The sequence below is a fragment of the Coregonus lavaretus genome, assembly GCF_964263955.1.
Source record: "Coregonus lavaretus genome assembly, chromosome: 4".
NCBI lineage: Eukaryota > Metazoa > Chordata > Actinopteri > Salmoniformes > Salmonidae > Coregonus > Coregonus lavaretus.
The window spans coordinates 32,425,141-32,445,487 of record NC_139991.1 but is presented as its reverse complement, the minus strand read 5'-3'; the positions used below and the strand labels follow the sequence as shown (position 1 = coordinate 32,445,487).

The following is a 20,347-nucleotide window of genomic DNA, read 5'->3' as shown; positions in this document are numbered from 1 at the left end:
AACGCCGTTGGAGGCGGCTTATGGTAGAGAAATGAACATTCAATTCTCTGGTAACAGCTCTGTTGGAAATTCCTGCATTCAGCATGCCAATTGCACGCTCCCTCAAAACCTGAGACATCTGTGGCATTGTGTTGTGTGACAAAACGGCATATTTTGGTGTGGCTTTTTATTGTCCCCATCACAAGGTGCACCTTTTGTAATGATCATGCTGTTTAATCAGCTTCTTGATATGCCACAACTGTCAGGTGGATGGATTATCTTAGCAAAGGATAAATGCTCACTAACAGGGATGTAAACAAGTTGTGCACAACATTTTAGAGAAATAAGCTTTTTGTGCATATGGAAAATGTCTGGGATCTTTGTTCCTGATTTGTTGTATTAACGAAACAACTCATGCGTACATGAACAAACTACTGTATATTTAAATATTAATCACATGTAACAGGACATTAACATGGAATAATGCAAACTCACACACACACCCTGTTCTTAACAATGGCTCTGCTGAAAAGCTTTATTTGCTTGCTTGTTGTCAGTGGATGGAAGCTGCCGTGGATTGCAGACGAAGGGTGGGGGAGGCTGCTAAGGCTGCTGTCTGAAAGGAGGGAGAAACACGCACACGTTTTGAATTTAGCCAACATGGCAACTGGGTAGAAATTAGACCTGATTTACAGAAGTGTGCTTCTTACTGCCTCGATTCAGGGAACATGTTTCTTCTTTCCCACTGCAACGTTTCAGAATGGTTCAGAGAGTCGATACTCCTGAAGGCTTATTTTCAGTGCTTAATTTCTGCCTAACCTCTCACTGACTACAGGGAAGGACTTTCTATATGGGTTAGCTGGAAGGTGATATTCTCTTGACAATCTAAGAGTCATATAGTAAATTGAGAAAAACAGCAAGGCTGGCTTTGGAGTGTAGCCATTTTATCTCAAATTAGCAATTCTCCAAGCCAAGCAAGCAAACTTCCTATAACCCCCGCCCTGCCTATGCCCAAGACACGAACCAAGTATTTGGTGCTATCAGGAAAGAGTGGTGTAGGGTTGAAGAATGGGGTTGGAGAGTGTGTGTGATTTACATATTTTTTAATCAAGAGCCACCACAGCAGTCAATCTGCTAGCTGGAAGCTCATATCCACACACCAAAGCCACTATCAGCCACTTGCTTACTGGGTAGAGTGGGGAAACACTACTGTGTTACTACGTAGTTTCATGGGCTTAAGAGGAAGATGAAGGAATCCCACGTTTGACATCCTCTACTTCTAAATGTGTTGAACATAGAATCTGTTCTGTGATTGGTGGATGGATGGATGGTTGGGCATGTCAGTGTGTGTGTGTGTGTGTGTGTTCGTGTGTTGCATGCACGTGTGCGCGCAAGTTGTAGATGAGTAGAGCTGGCTACCACATGCCTGTCTGTCTGTCTGTCTGTCTGTCTCACCACCTGGTTTGAATCTTCTGCCTTTCCTCAACTACCAACGAACCTGAATGACCTTAAATGTTTTCTATATAGACACAGATGAGGGCAGATGAACGCACGCACATGCACGCGCACACACATCTAAATAAACATGCTTGCTGTATTCTGTCTGGAGCCTATGGTCTTTCTATGAACTAGGGTACCAGTGAGGATTTCCTACACTGGACAACTTGTTACAGCTGTTGATAAGTCATTGATAATAATCTGCAAATGTTTTTTCACGTCATTACATTTAAGATATAAGGGGGGAACATAGCTATATTCAATAAAATTGATTTACGAGTTGATTTAAAACCTATGTTTAAAACCCTTTCTCGTAGTTGTTGTCTTGACGGATTTGTCAGAAATCGTGTGACATATAACATGACTTTTCTGTCCTTGGATTTATGGCTGTGTAAATTATATAATATATTAAGCATTAATCAGTTAAATTAGACATATAAAGATCTCAGAAATGCAGTGTAACTACAAAACATTTTGTGTCTCCTTATGTTACAGGGTGAAAACCATTTTCATGGGCACACAGATCCCCAAAAATGTATGTGATTGCAAAATTGAATGCTTTAAACCCAAAACAGTAATCTTACCTTGATACTTAAAACCTAAATCGATACTCATTAACTTGGTTCTTCAATAATTATGCATAATACTTGTTGGATGCGCATTTGGTGTCACTGTTTAATTACGCTGTGATATTTTCACACATCTGATCCAGGAAGGAATTTTCGGAATAACAGTCAAGTGACGAACAGCTGATGTGATAGCGCAATAACAGCCCAAGTGGTGGAAAAAAAGGTGTTTGCGAGGAATGTCCAGAATATTTTGGTGTCTCATTCGCCGGTGAAGACAGTTGTACCTGGATCCATGTTGGATCCAATATCCCTAGCAAATTTATGTTGATCATCTGTTGTTGTCTGCTTGATTTTACAGCAATGTCTCGTTAGATTTAACAGAGAAAGCATCAAGGTAATGAGTTCATGTTTTCATATGTTTTTGTACCTCGGATTGTCCGAGTCTACTGTGCGCAATTGCGTAGGATAGACTATTGCGCAACACCCAATGCTATTCCTATTAATTATTCTGGATATAATGACAACAAATTTCATAGCCCCGTGGGCTTCACAATATGATTTGGTAATTAAATAACTTGACATACATTTTAGTTGTCCATGTTACACCTGCAATTTTAAACGATACAAGTGGCTTGAAGTAGCCTACTTGAATTTGGAGTGCAGGAATTCAAGTACTGGTATAGGCCTACCTTGAAAATCTGACATTGCCTACATTTGGTCCTTGAAAAGTCCTTGTAAGTATTGTAGCCAATTTAGAAGTTCTCCTGCTCCCTTATAATTCTCAGTGATTTTATTTTGTATCCTTTTTTTTTGTTGAGATGTGGCCACTTCCGTTTGTTTCCTGCCGCTTCAATTAAAGGACACGCGGTTATTATGAGGACGACAACGTCTAATGCTGGCTTCAACTTGGCTTTCCATAAAAATCCTTCCATTACAAAAGGAACCTGGTTTTTGATCACTTTCTCTTTCTAAAAACGGCAATAGTGAGATTCTAATGGTGAGATTAACGCTATAGCTATTCATGGCTTTATGTGTGCCTGCGTCAGGCACATAGGCTATAGAAAAATTGCCATGCATCCAATTTATGTATTCAGTCTACATTATTCTCACATATTTTAGAATGTTATAATTTGAATATCAATGCATTGTCAAGGCCTTAAATGCATTATTCTTAGTGATAGTGGCCTACTTTATTTTATTTTATATACAGTACCTGTCAGAAGTTTGGACACAGCTACTCATTCAGGGGTTTTTCTTTATTTTCACTATTTTTTACATTGTAGAATAATAGTGAAGACATCAAAACTATGAACTAACACATATGGAATCATGTAGTAACCAAAAAAGTGTTAAACAAATCAAATATATTTTTTATTTTAGATTATTCGAAGTAGCCAACCTTTGCCTTGATGACAGCTTTGCACACTCGCAAAAACCCTTGAGTGAGTAGGTATGTCCAAACTTTTGACTGGTACTGTACATATAAGTAGGGTTAAAGTCACTAGGCAACAGGATAAATAATAGACAGTTGCAGCAGCGGGTAGCCATTTGATTAGCTATTTAGCAGTCTTGTTTAGCAGTCTCATGGCTTGGGGGTAGAAGCTGTTCAGGATCCTGTTGGTTCCAGACTTAGTGCACTGGTACTGCTTGCCATGCATTAGCAAAGAAAACAGTCTATGGCATGGGTGGCTGGAGTCTGACAATTTTTTTGTGCCTTCCTCTGACACCACCTGGTATAGTTGTTCTGGATGGTAGGGAGCTCGGCCCCAGTGGGCCGTACTCACAACCCTTTGTAGCGCCTTGCGGTCGGGTGCCTTGCAGTTGCCGTACCAAGCGGTGACGCAGCCAGTCAAGATGCTCTCAATGGTGCAACTGTGGAACTTTGTTATGATCTGAGGGCCCATGCCAAATCTTTTCAGCCTCTTGTGGGGGAAGAGGCGCTGTCGTGCCCTCTTCACAACTGTGACATGAAACATGACATACATAATACAGAACATTCACAACAAAATATTAATAGACAAGGACAACTAAAGGACAGAACTACATAAACTTATTTTTTGTTACTTTCTTTTTAGGGGAACTACAAACACATCGTCACACATAGCTAGCATATCAGTACATACACACATCTACACTGAGTGTACAAAACGTTAGGAACAAAACATCATTTCCATGACATACCAGGTGAAAGCTATAATCCCTTATTGATGTTACTTGTTAAATCCACTTCAATCAGTATAGATGAAGGGGAGGAGACAGGTTAAAGAAGGATTTTTAAGCCTTGAGACAATTGTGACATGGATTGTGTATACAGTGGGGGAAAAAAGTATTTAGTCAGCCACCAATTGTGCAAGTTCTCCCACTTAAAAAGATGAGAGAGGCCTATAATTTTCATCATAGGTACACGTCAACTATGACAGACAAAATGAGGAAAAAAAATCCAGAAAATCACATTGTAAGATTTTTTATGAATTTATTTGCAAATTATGGTGGAAAATAAGTATTTGGTCAATAACAAAAGTTTCTCAATACTTTGTTATATACCCTTTGTTGGCAATGACACAGGTCAAACGTTTTCTGTAAGTCTTCACAAGGTTTTCACACACTGTTGCTGGTATTTTGGCCCATTCCTCCATGCAGATCTCCTCTAGAGCAGTGATGTTTTGGGGCTGTCGCTGGGCAACACAGACTTTCAACTCCCTCCAAAGATTTTCTATGGGGTTGAGATCTGGAGACTGGCTAGGCCACTCCGGGACCTTGAAATGCTTCTTACGAAGCCACTCCTTCGTTGCCCGGGCGGTGTGTTTGGGATCATTGTCATGCTGAAAGACCCAGCCACATTTCATCTTCAATGCCCTTGCTGATGGAAGGAGGTTTTCACTCAAAATCTCACGATACATGGCCCCATTCATTCTTTCCTTTACACGGATCAGTCGTCCTGGTCCCTTTGCAGAAAAACAGCCCCAAAGCATGATGTTTCCACCCCCATGCTTCACAGTAGGTATGGTGTTCTTTGGATGCAACTCAGCATTCTTTGTCCTCCAAACACGACGAGTTGAGTTTTTACCAAAAAGTTATATTTTGGTTTCATCTGACCATATGACATTCTCCCAATCCTCTTCTGGATCATCCAAATGCACTCTAGCAAACTTCAGACGGGCCTGGACATGTACTGGCTTAAGCAGGGGGACACGTCTGGCACTGCAGGATTTGAGTCCCTGGCGGCGTAGTGTGTTACTGATGGTAGGCTTTGTTACTTTGGTCCCAGCTCTCTGCAGGTCATTCACTAGGTCCCCCCGTGTGGTTCTGGGATTTTTGCTCACCGTTCTTGTGATCATTTTGACCCCACAGGGTGAGATCTTGCGTGGAGCCCCAGATCGAGGGAGATTATCAGTGGTCTTGTATGTCTTCCATTTCCTAATAATTGCTCCCACAGTTGATTTCTTCAAACCAAGCTGCTTACCTATTGCAGATTCAGTCTTCCCAGCCTGGTGCAGGTCTACAATTTTGTTTCTGGTGTCCTTTGACAGCTCTTTGGTCTTGGCCATAGTGGAGTTTGGAGTGTGACTGTTTGAGGTTGTGGACAGGTGTCTTTTATACTGATAACAAGTTCAAACAGGTGCTATTAATACAGGTAATGAGTGGAGGACACAGGAGCCTCTTAAAGAAGAAGTTACAGGTCTGTGAGAGCCAGAAATCTTGCTTGTTTGTAGGTGACCAAATACTTATTTTCCACCATAATTTGCAAATAAATTCATTAAAAATCCTACAATGTGATTTTCTGGATTTTGTTTTCTAAATTTGTCTGTCATAGTTGACGTGTACCTATGATAAAAATTACAGGCCTCTCTCATCTTTTTAAGTGGGAGAACTTGCACAATTTGGTGGCTGACTAAATACTTTTTTTCCCCACTGTATGTGCCATTCAGAGGGTGAATGGGCAAGACAAAATATTTAAGTGCCTTTGAACGGGGTATGGTAGTAGGTGCCAGGCACACCGGATTGAGTGTGTCAAGAACTGCAACACTGCTGGGTTTTTCACACTCAACAGTTTCCCATGTGTATCAAGAATGGTCCACCACCCAAAGACCATCCAGCCTTGACACAACTGTGGGAAGCATTGGAGTCAACATGGGCCAGCATCCCTGTGGAACGCTTTTGACACCTTGTAGAGTCTATGCCTCAACGAATTGAGTCTGTTCTGATGGCAAAAGGGGGGTATAACTCAATATTAGGAAGGTGTTCCTAATGTTTTGTACACTCAGTGTACATCTCAACCAAAGTTAAACAATAGGAGTAAATCAAATCAAACTTTAAATGCACTTTTAAATAAAGTTTGGTTTCATTTGAGATGAATACTACAGTTGAGGAACAATGGGACAGTCTGCTTTAAAAGATTATAAACTTGTAACCCCACTTTTGAGAAAATGGCCCTTGAATGTTTTGGTACACCTACTGGAGAGCTCGTCTTTGTCTATACCCATTCAGCATCATTCACATCTCTTAAGCCTTAGCCCCACCCATCTCTTTAATGATTCACAGGCCATGTGCTAAACAGAGTGATGAGTACAGTAGTGTACTAAACAACCAAAGTTTTCAAGACTAAAGGCTGGTTTATACTACGTCTATCGACATGTCTGTAGACAGTTGTCGCAGTGACATCATGAACATTCTATTGTCGTCCAACATCAAACTTGTCATTGTCGTTATGAAACAGTATAAACACAAACGACAGGCTGAATGACATCAGCAGCCTGGTGGTCCAAAATAGCATATCTGGTGTATTTTAACACCAATAAACCCATCCTTTTAAAAATGAATTTAGTATATGTCAATCTATCAAACCATGCAACTTTCTAAACAATGTTTTGGTTCATTTCTAGCTTGTTAGCTGGCTAGCCAGTTCAAATAATGACCATATCATATAGCTGACAACGTCTTAACTTTAGCTAATTTGTATTCATTATTACAGGAAAATACACTCACAACAAGATCATTATTTACAAGTTAATGGCGAGCTAATTACAGAAAATAGCTTACGATTGTGAGTGTGACAAAATAAAAGCAGGGCGTTCTACCTGAGAATTTTAGAACTTGACATTTCTGTGTGTGGAGTAAAGGTGATCTAGAGTTTTGTCGCCTCTAGTTACACAGGTGACATGCTGGTAAAAAAACAGATTTCATTTTCCCTGCATTGAAATCACCGGCTATGAGAAACGCCTCCTCTGAATGTGCATTTTCTTGTTTGCTTATGGCCCTATACAGCTTGTTGAGTGCGGTCTAGCAGCCAACCTCAGTTCTCAATTATCGGTCACCACGGCAACAGCAGCTATCGGCAACCAGCCGCAGTTCCGTATGTCTGTCTATCATCTCTTATACCACTTTTTAGTTGCCATGTAGAATTCTAGAATTCTTGTAGATGCATGCAGTTGAACCTGTAGTAAAGCCTGTAGTTGTTTTGCCATGTTGGTGTTTTGTTGTTCCTCTCCTTTCCTCCTTTTGCTTTGTTAGCCCTTGTTTACCCTTCCTCTGTCATCCTCCATTCCAACACACTGTCATGCTGCTTTTAGTGGCGTGCACCACATCATCCAGGACCATCTAGGCCTAACCGTGCTGCTGCCGCCCAGGGGGAAACGACAAGTCAGTGTCAGGTAAAGTAGTGCCACACCAGAGGAGTGGAGGGAGGAACGGGGGGAAGAGGAGGGGAGGAAGGGAGAGGAGAGGAGAGGAAAGGGAAGGGGGTCTTTATAAAATGTTTAACCTTTACCCGGATGGAAATATACACACACACACAAACAAACACGGCATGATACGCAGCAGACTCATGGGAGAAAAAAGAAACCGCCTATTAGACTATGAACCAGTCCAGGAACACTGTATGCAGGGCTGTACGCTTACCATTTTTACAAGGAGCACGTGTGCGCCTAAATTGAAATATGTAGGAGCACAATGAGAAATATTTGAAGTAACAAGCCATTTTCTTTATAGTAATGGTACTCAGTATGTTCTCCATGGCACTCGGGTTGCCGTACAGTGCAGTAATCATTACAACAATTATCATCTGGGTGATTTTTTTCTAGGTGCTCTGGTGCTCCTAAATCTTAATTCCAGGTCTCTTTAGGCGCATATGCGAGTAAAATGGTTGCACTGTAGAGTCCTGGTATGGTACATTTTCAGAATGTACAGTTACAAATAACAACACCTCCATTCAGATTATTAATTAGCAGCCTACCTGTTGACTATTGGTCATAGTTGCATATCCTTCTCATTTAACTTTGAATTCCATCATTTTAATTCCATCTTCCATTGATTTAATAATCTCCTAACTTGCTTTGCCGCACACAGAGGCTCTATGACTGTAGTTGATGATTTGGGATTGGCAGACAACAACAAGCTACACGCGCCACTCTGCATAGGCTATTAAATCTAATTGAGCAGTGGCGACATACTGTTAATGCTTTAACCACAACTCTCTGTCCATCGCTGTTGTAATCTACTGTAAAGCAATGTGTGTATAATAAGTGTATTGTATTGTAGGTAGGGAGATGTGAGGAGTCTGCTCGTATTAGTATTGTATTAGCTAAGTAGGAGAAAACCATGAGGGAGATGTGTGGAGTATGTTCCTGTTAGATTGAGGATTTGTTGTATAGTAAGTGTATAGTATGAATTTAAGTAGGAAGAGAGAACCTTGAGGGAGATATCTGGAGTCTGCTCTTATTAGGTTGAGATGGTGTTGATCTCATTCAGGTGGTACTATAGTCTAACTCAGAGGTCTTCCACCTTTTCTTGCCCAGGGACCCCCGCCCAGGCAAACCGGCAACCCAGGGACCTCCATCATATGTTAGAGAAAAAAAATCTCACATGTCTTGTCTTATTATCAGGTGAAGGATAATGGCAAGGAGAAGTGAACAACATTTAAAATTTAATAGATTTGGTAGATACACTACATGACCAAAAGTATGTGGACACCTGCTTGTCGAACATCTCATTCCAATATCATGGGCATTAATATGGAGTTGGGCCCCCCTTTGTTGCTATAACAGCTTCTTCTGGGAAGGCTTTCCACTAGATGTTGGAATATTGCTGCGGGGACTTGCTTCCGTTCAGCCACGAGCGCTAGTGAGGTTGGGCACTGATGTTGGCCGATTAGGCCTGGCTCGCAGTTGGCATTCCAATTCATCCCAAAGGTGTTCGATGGGGTTGAGGTCAGGGCTCTGTGCAGGCCAGTCAAGTTCTTCCACATCGATCTCGACAAACCATTTCTGTATGGACCTCGCTTTGTGCACAGGGGCATTGTTACACCACTCCAGGTGACGCTTGGCATTGCGCATGGTGATCTTTGTCTTGGGTGCAGCTGTTCGGCTAATAGCAGCTGTTTAGCTGAGTAAACAAAGGTTAGCCATGTGTTGGCAAAAATGAATGTCCAAGCCAAGGAAGCTTGCCTAGACTGTGGTCCCCTTTAGCTCAGTTGGTAGAGCATGGCGCTTGCAAAGCCAGGATAATGGTTTTGATTCCCAGGACCCCCATTTGTAAAAAATATATGCACGCATGACTGAAAGTCGCTTTGGATAAAAGCGTCTGCTAAATGGCCTAAGTTACTGGGACTCACAGGTGCTTTTTCAAAGCCTACACTACCAGTCAAAAGTTTGGACACACCTACTCATTCAAGGGTTTTTCTTTATTTTTACTATTTTTTACATTGTAGAATAGTAGTGAAGACATCAAAACTATGAAATAACACATATTGAATCATGTAGTAACCAAAAAAGTGTTAATCAAATCAAAATAGATTTGAGATTCTTGAAATAGCCACCCTTTGCCTTGATGGCAGCTTTGCGCACGCTTGGCATTCTCTCAACCAGCTTCATGAGGTAGTCACCTGGAATGCATTTCAATTAACAGGTGTGCCTTCTTCAAAGTTAATTTGTGGAATTTCTTTCCTTAATGCGTTTGAGCCAATCAGTTGTATTGTGACAAGGTGGAGGGGAGGTATACAGAATATAGTCCTATTTGGTAAAATACCAAGTCCATAATATGGCAAGAACAGCTCAAATAAGCAAAGAGAAACAACAGTCCATCATTACTTTAAGACATGAAGGTCAGTCACTATGGAACATTTCAAGAACTTTGAAAGTTTCTTCAAGTGCAGTCGCAAAAACCATCAAGCGCTATGATGAAACTGGCTCTCATGAGGACCGCCACAGGAATGGAAGACCCAGAGTTACCTCTGCTGCAGAGGATAAGTTCATTAGAGTTACCAGCCTCAGAAATTGCAGCACAAATAAATGCTTCACAGCGTAAAACATGGAGGAGGAGGTGTTATGGTGTGGGGGTGCTTTGCTGGTGACACTGTCTGTAATTTATTTAGAATTCAAGGGACACTTAACCAGCATGGCTACCACAGCATTCTGCAGTGATACGCCATCCCATCTGGTTTGGGCTTAGTGGGACTATCATTTGTTTTCCAACAGGACAATGACCCAACACACCTCCAGTGCTGCATCAGATGACCTGGCCTCCACAATCCCCCAACCTCAACCCAATTGAGATGGTTTGGGATGAGTCGGACGGCAGAATGAAGGAAAAGCAGCCAGCAAGTGCTCAGCATATGTGGGAACTCCTTCAAGACTTTTGGAAAAGCATTCCAGGTGAAACTGATTGAGAGAATGCCAAGAGTGTGCAAAGCTGCCATCAAGGCAAAGGGTGGCTACTTCGAAGAATCTCAAATATGAAATATATTTTGATTTGTTTAACACTTTTTTGGTTACTACATAATTCCATATGTGTTATTTCATCGTTTTGATGTCTTCACTATTATTCTACAATGTAGAAAATAGTAAAAATTATGGAAAACCCTGGAATGAGTAGGTGTGTCCAAACTTTTACTGGTAATGTATGTCAGATACTCCAGTGAGTGTAATTATCTCCAAGAAGTGTAATTTGCTTGAGTGAGAAATAAAGTTCACATCCTTAGAAATAAGATATTCTCCTCTTTTGTACTGTAGGTATGTAATTAAAAATGTGTTTATTCTGTTGTTGCTAGCGATGTTCATAAAAACATTGAAATCAAAATATATATATTTTCTACTTTAAATAAATATATATTTTCGTGGACCCCCTCCAGTACCCTGGTCTAACTCTAACAGGTCTCTATGGGGATGGTGTGGAGTCATGTAGAGGACATGGATGTGTGAGAGATGGCGTGGGGGTAGGGAAGGCCGACAGACACTGAGGCAGACACTGAACTGACCCCCTACCTCCCGAGAGAGGGGACCAGGGAGGCCAAGCAGAGAGGCTGATGGGTAGACAAGACACACACACCCCCCACAAACAGCCGGCTAGAGCGCAAGTGTCACAGGCGTCTTCTTACAACACTTCACTTCCTTATCCACCCGAGGTTCAAACTACATTATTTCCAGCCCCACTTCGCTTAAGAGAGTACCACCTAGATAGCAGAGAGCGCTGTCTCCTCTCCTTCACCTTGACTCCTGTCTCCTGCACTCTTCTCTCTCAGCATGCTTAGTGCCTCACGGTGCACAGAGAACCATGTACACACACAACCACAAATATACATAGCATAGTCAACATCCGGGTACCTGTAGCCTATAGGCCTATTATTACTATATTATGTGTTCAAAGTTTACCTTTATTCATAGTGCTTTGTAAATTCTGCTGCGTTTCAGCCCAATTAATTTTCAACACAGAATTATTTTTCACTTTATTTGATCTCCTGCTAGATAGATCATTACTTTTCAGACAACTACAAATCAAAGTTATGCTGTTTTATTCCGCTTGGGATAAAATATTCAAGGTCTGTTATTATGAAAATCTCCCTTGGCTTAAGAAAGTAATGTGTAAAATGTTTTTATATATAGTGGTCATGGTGGGAAAAGAATGCCAGACAAAACCTTTCTTTTTTTGTTCCCTCATTGTATTTATTAATTCCCTCAATTTTATTATCCTCGGAATCTGCAAGATTTTCTATTCGTTGCGTCTCCTTTTGCACCCCGAAGGCCTTCCCCAAAAATGTGTGTGTGTGTGTGGACATGTTTAACTATAGTAATCAAACAAAAATTTGACCAACTGGGGACATTTTGTTTGTCCCCACAAGGTCAAATGCTATTTCTAGGGGGTTTAGAATTAGGGTTAGGTTTAGGGTTAGGGAAAATAGAATTTCGAATGGGACTGAATTGTGTGTCGCCACAAAGTTAGTTGTGTGTGTGTGTGTTTGCAGGCATCAACCACTGGTTGCGTGCCACATCATCGACTGTGTCAACTGACATATTGCTGTAACATATTATGTGGTTAGCTGATACATAAAATACCTATCCAGGCGTTGTAACGCGCCCTGTTTGTGTGTGACTGACTGACTGACTCAGCTGTGCTAGCAAGCCATCTTGATAGCGATGTAGCTTGCCAACCAGGCACAGATAGCTAGATGGTTTAAAGTGGTTAGGCTCTACTCGTTTCATAACTATAACTAATAGATATTTGCTTTGTTGCGATGACAATACTTTCAGATGGATATTAGCCAACAGCCAGGCTAGGATAGGTAGCTAGCTAGCTAGCTAGCTAGAATCTGCCCGGAATTCCTGCCTAGTGTACTGATGAGAACGCGTCATTGCACCTGTTAACACTGAAGCCTCCTGGAAATTATAAATAATAAATGTGCATTCCTTTCTGCTGCTGAGTCACTTGCACAGTTGTAAACCAATCATAAACGCGTTCAGGGGCTTGTTCAATAGCCTGGGGATGAGGTTAGCTATAGTCCTATGCATGTGGGGTTAAACACTGGGTCGTTGGGATGAGAGGCGCAGAAAATTGACTGTCCATGTGGCATGTATCAGAGTTTGCACAAAGTGTATAGGCCTACTTATATTTAACAAGGATGCATGACAAAGCAAACTAGACGAAATGAGGAAGTAATCTACATAAGAAGTTCTAGCAATGGAGAGCTGAGACAGTGGTCGACATTCAGTGGTGCTTTCATCGATCTGCGGGGGAGTTCCGAGGGAACAAATAAATACATTGAGGAAATTAATAAATACATTGAGGGAACAAATGTTTATATCGAGGGAACTTATTTTTATATTGAGGGAACTCATTTGAGGGAGGGAAGTTGGGATCAAATAATAAACCAGAGGAAACAAATAAAGAGAACTAAGGGAACGGATTAGCCTGGCTGTTTTTTTTCTCTCCACCATGACATCTAAGGGGCTCCGTAGATATAGCCATACAATGTTTTTTTACAAGGTAAGAAAAGTTCAGGAACTTTTGTTAAGGAAAATGTCTGTAAAAAGCTGACTTGGTTGATCTCCTATAATGAATTTTAAAAGCGTTATTAAACATAAATGTCTTGAGTTCAGACAGATGCTTTTGTGGGAAAGTTGAAACCAACACTGCAGCAGCACCTGCAGTTCTCTTCTCTACCATTCTGAATATCTAACATTTCATTTTCTAAAATGTTTTACATTTCGACACACAGGCGGCCTTCCTTTTCTTCACATTGTGAATCCTTCTATTCAACCGTCCCATACTCATTATGCATGGACATTGCACACTATTGTCCTTTAATCCAACACTGCTCTCACCTCAACTCGCTGCTTTCTGTCTTTATTAGTCTAATATTCATATAAGGATTTATGTTCTGTTTCTCTCCTCTGCTCCTGAGTATTTAACTTAAATCTGAAACACTTTACCTCTTCTTAGTATTATGCCCTGAAATTCTACAGATTTAAGTCAGGAGGACTGAGACTAGACCACTCAAACATTCAACACCTCTTGGAAAGCCATTCTGGTGCGTCTTTGTCCTTACAAGTTGGGCTATCGTTCCGCTGAAAAATAAAACTCTGTGTTAGACTGTGCTGTTTCTCTCCTCTCCTGAGTATGAAAAAAATAAATAATGTATGCACACACTAACTGTAAGTCGCTCTGGATAAGAGCGTCTGCTAAATGACTAAAAAGTAAAATGTATTCTACCATGAAACACTTTGCAGCCGCTGCTTTATTAGACTAGTGCTACTCACACAGGAGCTCGGCTGAGGCTTCTAGGCATCTGCCCCCAAGATGTTCCCGTGTCGGGGAGGGATGGGAGGGTGGGGGTCGGGATAGGGCCGAGGTTAACAGTCATAAAGTCATAGAATGCCACGGTCGGAACCTGGGGCCCTCGACTCAGAATGTCTTTATTTTGAGCTTGTCAGGCCGACTCCCAGCCTCTCCTCCATTGGTCTGGCCGTGGCTACGTTTATGCTTGAGGCTCGCACTAAGGCTTCGGGGAAAATGTTGATATTGTTCCGGGTGGTGGGGGCATGTTTTTATGAGCAGGGAGGGCTGCATGCAAGAGGCTACTGAGGTTAAGTGTTATTGGCTGTGAACAGGGAGGGGGTGGTTGCATTTAAAAGGGGGAATTATGTGAGGTTCCCCCTCACTATGTAAAGCAATATAATTTGTATTTTATTTAACCTTTATTTAACTAGGCAAGTCAGTTAAGAGCAAATTCTTTTTTACAATGACGGCCTACACCGGCCAAACCCGGACGACGCTGGGCCAATTGTGCGCCGCCCTATGAGACTCCCAATCACAGCCGGTTGTGATACAGCCTGGAATCGAACCAGGGGGTCTGTAGTGACGCCTCAAGCACTGAAATGCAGTGCCTTAGACCGCTGCGTCTAGACAAAACGTTGCGTAAATTCAGTCAATTATTATGATCGTTAGAGGGGTTTTTCTGGATCAAAAGGGGCTTAGGTGGTGAGAGTGGCAGGGGGCGTGGCAGGGGATGCGGTCGCCCTGTTGGCGACGCTGAATTTTAGAGAACATTTTAAAGGCCCCTGTCTTGGCCACTCCATCCCCGCATCCCCTGCCACTCTCACCACCTTAAGCCAATTTCCTGCAATTCTACAATTGTCTCGATGAAGCTGAGAATATTTTTGCAGTTTTAAAGCAAATTTCTTGCAATTCTACACATTTTGCCATGCAGCTGAGAGAAAATGTTGCAGTTTAAAGCTAAGTTCCTGCAATTCCATGCATTTTGCCATGGCTAATGCTGTGTTCTTTTGCACAAACATAATAACAATCTATACTGCTAAATTAATTGTTTTTGGAATTTTAACGAGGGTTTCCATCCAACCTTTTTATGCATTAATAATTATGCGAGAAATGGCGGTGTAAATGCCTTAATGTGCAAATATAGATATAATAACCATTATATCGAAGTAAACTTGGAGTCATGCGATTATATGTTGTGTGGTCCTCCCACTACGACTCGGGAAAGCATGCAGTTTATTAGGCTACAGATGAAATAAATTAGGATGAACTTTACAGGGTGGTGAAAGTGCACAGTGATGAGCTTGATGCTCCTTTCCAATAAATATTGAGGGTCTTATTCTGGTGACATGATGATCAATGCTTGGCTGCTGTTTGACAAATAATAATAATCTCATAATGTAGGCTATACCCACACTGTATCTGTGAGCTGTTGGCTAGAGCGCCCGTGCCAAGACCAGAGTGGGCACATTCGCTATAGCCTATAACACTTTATTATTTTGACAAAACCATCAGTAGAGTTGAAAATGCCATGGAAACCCATTTAATTTAACTGCAAAAGTAATTTTTATGTGCACTATGTCGTCACGAACAGCCTTTTATCCCCAACAAGTCAATTTGATGGAAATACATCTGGTGGGAAAATTCACATATTTCTATGCGGATTTTAGAATATTTACATTAAAATCTGTCGCCAATTGGATGGAAACCTAACACTGTCTAGCATTTATTTTGGTGATTTCTCAAATATATTATTATTTAAAACTATATTGGTCCATTCTCTTTTCTACATACTTTATATCTGGTTTTAGTCGTTTAAGTCATCACTGAAATACTTTTTTCGCCCCCGAAAATGTATAATACAAAAAATTACACTGTTTGGATTTAGGCGACCCGAAAAAGCGCTTAGGCAGCCCGCCCAAGGATCTCAATGGCAGGAAAATCCCTGCATTATTAAGTTAGGGGTAAAGTGAGGTCTGTGTGTGCATGTCTGCTGCAATTTGTGTGTTTGTGTCTCTGCTCTTCTGTCTGAGGTGGCAAGGCGTGATTGCTCAGATTTGTCTACCCAGGGAACGTCTGACAGCAGATCAGTGTGACAGACAGTCATTGCTTTAGGATCCTCTTCTAGACTAGGACCCACCACATCCACAACTAGTCTCTGACTCCATTTACTGCTCTGTATCTGAGTTGTAATGAGATGTGGAAATTCAGTTATTGTCTGTTATTGCTTTGGCGTATTTCAAAACAGTGTGAGTGACTCTGTCATTGTGTGTGTTAGACTATAGGACATCTATTTGTGGAGACATCTGTACGGTTGGACTGTGGTGTTGTGTTTTGTTGTTGCTTGCGTGTCCTAGACGGGCAGCGTGTCTATATAGTTTGATATAAACATGGTGGGGAGGGAAGCAAGCTACGGTTGCACACAGGGCACCATGACTCTCCTGTTCCATGTGACCCTCTCTCGTATCTACTGTCACATATCCGTTTAATAACCACCCCACACACACAGTACAATCACACACACAATCCTCCTCTACTCTATGCTAGGCTAACATAGCTCAGGGTGATGGTGCTACATGCGCGCTAGCCCTGTAACAGTATTAACAGCCCAGTGAAACATAACATGGGAAAGGAGCAGAGCAGAGGACTGAGCACCTATAGTCTTCTAATTAAAAGCTGTGGAGCCAGTGAGCCAGCCGTGTAGGAGCCAGCTCTTCTAGAGAATGTAATGTAGGTCACAGGGTTTTGGCAGGCAGTGGCACTGCAGTACTGGAAACACTGACTGGCAGGCTGGCTGACTGCCTGCCTAGCTGTCTGGCTAGCTGTCTGGCTATATATCACTGCAGCACTGGAAACAGGCTGACTGACTGACTGGCTGGCTCTGGCTGGCTGGCTAGCCTTATCATGGAAACCGGCTGCTGACTGACTGACTGGCTGTTCTCTGGCTGGCTGACTGACTGACTGGCTATATAACATTGCTGTAGCTGGGCCTGTTTGGCTGGCTGGCTGGCTAACTTGCTACAAATCACTGCAGCGCTGGAAACCCAAAATACAGCCTGACTGACTCAATTGCTGGCTTGTTGGTCACATATCTCTGCTCTGCGTGGCCTGGGTCTATGCCTGCCTGGCTGGCCAATCTTTAAAGAGAGAGAATTGATGAATGGTGGCGCTATTGTATTTTACGAGTGTTGGACTGCTTCATGTTTTCCATACCTCTGTAGAGTGGGTGTGGTGTTGAATTTGAACACAAGCAGTGGAAAAATCTGCTAGAAATATATTGGATAGTGTGATGTGATGGGGCTTTTGTTGAAGGGTTAGAATGTTGTTTGAGGACAGTTTCATTTGAATTGCTTCCTTTAGGTTCTTGTGTTTATGATGGTTTGATAGGAAAGGGAAAGGGGATACCATCAATAGGGCGGCAGGTAGCTTAGTGGTTAAGAGCGTTGTGCCAGTAACCGAAAGGTCGCTGGTTCTAATCTCCGAGCCGACTAGGTGAAAAATCTGTCGATGTGCCCTTGAGCAAGGCACTTAACCCTAATTGCTCCTGTAAGTCGCTCTGGATAAGAGCGTCTGCTAAATGATTAATTATTATTATATTATTATATTATAGTCAGTTGCACAACTGAATGCATTCAACTGAAATGTGTCTGAATCAGAGACGTGGGGGGCTGCCTTAATCGATGTCCACATCATCGGCGCCAGGGGAGCAGTTGTTGTTGGGGGTTAACTGCCTTGCTCAAGGGCAGAACAGCAGATTTCTTTCCAACTTGCCAGTTCGGGGATTTGAACCAGTGACCTTTTGGTTACTGCCCCAACGCTCTTAACCGCTAGGCTACCTGCTCATTATAGTTGAAAGGAAGGCATGTTCAAAAAGTCACTTTTTTTAATTGAACATCACATTGTAATCAGATTTTAGTCGAGGGTTGTTACATGAAAGAAAATTAGTTATTATAGCCCCTCCTCCCACAGACACGGCCTGTAAGCTCCTGTTGGTTTGAGGCTAAGGGCGATAACAGGATATTTTCCCCACACAAATGTTCTTAATCCTGTTGCGTCAGTCAGGTCCTTGTGAAGCAGAGACCCACACCATATGGGGAAGCACCTATTATTTATAAGAACTCCCAGGCCTTATGGTAGCAGGCGGCCATAGCTCTTAGCTGAAGACAGATCTTTGGTGTTTTAGTATTTGACTGAAAGAGGTAGTCAGGCTCTGGTAGAGGAGATCTGTCTGTGCCAGGTGAGACAGACCGTGTGTTAGAAGGTAGAGACATAGTGGGATGTGTTACAACAGATGGTCAAGAGAGAACAGGCAGACCGAGAGTGAGTGACGGTGTCGTGGCTGAACAGATGGACATGGAGTCGGCCGTGGCCCTGTGACAGGGTAACGGAGGTTGCTGGTTTGGTTCAGGCTGGCCAGACAGAGTAGCCTGGGCGTCACCGCGTCATGCTTTGCCACGTGGGTAACATACCCCTTACCCCCCTGCTCCTCTCGTTACAGGAGACAGCAGCAGCAGAGACCACCGGGGGGAGGAGGAGGAGACCGGAAGACTCAGAATCTTCAGCAGCAGCAGTCTCCACAACAAAAACCTCCATCTAATCAACAACAACAACCAGTCAATCAACAGCAGAATGACCAGCAGCAGCCCGGGCCAGGGGGCAACGCCAGACACCCTCGTGACCAGCAGCAGCAGGGAGGACAGTGTGGGGGTAGCCATGGGCAGCAGTTCCAGGGCCACGATGGGCAGCACCAGGGGCCCCCCCACCATGGCTACAGCCAGAACCGCCGCTGGCACCACAACCAGCAGGGGCAGGGAGGAGGACAGGGACTGCGGGTGCAGGGTGGCCCGGCAGGGGACAGAGATAGGGGGGCAACCCCAACGGGAGACGGAGACAAGGGGGCACCACCGAGAAAAACCAAAGAGACTGAGAATGTAAAGGCAGCGGAGGCCATCACCAGGCTGGAGCCAGAGAGCTCCAGGGGCCCCAATGAGGGGCCTCCCAGCCAGCCTGGGGGCCAGGGTGGCCCTAAAGTCAGTCTTCTGCCGTCGTCCAAGGAGAGGCTGAGGAGGAGGCTAAAAGACAAGGTAAACTAAAGCTGTTTTACTGTCTTATCTGTCTGTCAATCACCATCAGGCTTAAACATGCCAAGGCCACACCTTCCCCTTTCTACACACACCCACACACACACACACACACACACACACACACACACGCATGCACATTACACCACATGCGCATTGCATACACACACATAAACACACAGTAACTAATGCACCTTTTTAGATGCATACAAAGTCATTCACACACACACAGGTTTCTCAGTAAGGGTTCCGTCTGGGTTAACAGCGGTGGCTTGTCTGTAGATTTTGCTGTAGTGGGTAAACTTCTCTCTCGTTGGGAGGAGGATAAGTAGCTGGCGCCACAGCCTTTGATGTTTTCCGCTGTGTGCTAGGCTTTTGTATTGCTGGTCTCAGCTCCCACGACCCCACAACCAGCCCAGCCTCAGCCAAGGACTACTTCCTTCTCCCTCCATCTAAGGTTGTGTCCCAAATGGCACCCTATTCCCTATATAGTGCACTACTTTTGACCAGAGCCCCTATGGACCCTGTTCAAAAGTAGTGAACTATATAGGGAATAGGGTGCCATTTGGGACGTACCCTAACTCATTTCTAACGCTGTGTGTTTGTTTAGTTTGCAAGTATCCCTTACAGCCTCCGACAACAAGACTGGGATTAACTGACAGCTTCAAACACGCCGATCTGGAGGGAAAACACAGGCTGTGTCTGATGGCACCCTATTCCCTATATAGGGCACTACTTTTGACCACGGCCCATAGGGGTCTAGTCAAAAGTAGTGCACTATATAGGGGAATATTGTGCCATTTGGGACACAGAGAGGAATTTTGCTAAATGGGAGGAAACATGGGATATTATCCTCAGCCAGGTCTCTGTCTGCGTTTGAGTCCAGGGTTGTATTCATTAAGGCATACCGTTTGAAATGGAAAACTAAAACTGCATTTCTAATTGGATAAATCCATGTAATACCTGTTTCGGTCCACTTTCTTCCGTTCTGTGCCTAGTGAATAAGGCTAGCTCTATGTGCTGTGTTGTATGGTGAGAATACCCTGACCCGCCCTGTGGTCTAACTTTTATATGGGGTTAAGGCAGCACATTGATTATGTCATATCCTATTGATCTATTGTCAAACCATATTTCCTCTCTCAGGAGCTTTTTTACTCCCTGGGTCGTTCCACCTCAAAA

The 20,347-nt window shown here is 43.0% G+C and overlaps 1 protein-coding gene across 1 annotated transcript in view; it reads left to right on the top strand.

The window, feature by feature from the left end:
• The window catches only part of ctif (CBP80/20-dependent translation initiation factor), a 137,244-nt gene that overhangs the window by 70,961 nt on the left and 45,936 nt on the right, over positions 1 to 20,347 (top strand). Inside the window, exons 10-11 of the mRNA XM_084160140.1 lie at positions 7,616 to 7,696; positions 18,586 to 19,171. Of these exons, the coding sequence (XP_084016266.1) occupies positions 7,616 to 7,696; positions 18,586 to 19,171 (667 nt within the window). The remainder of the gene's footprint in view (positions 1 to 7,615; positions 7,697 to 18,585; positions 19,172 to 20,347) is intronic.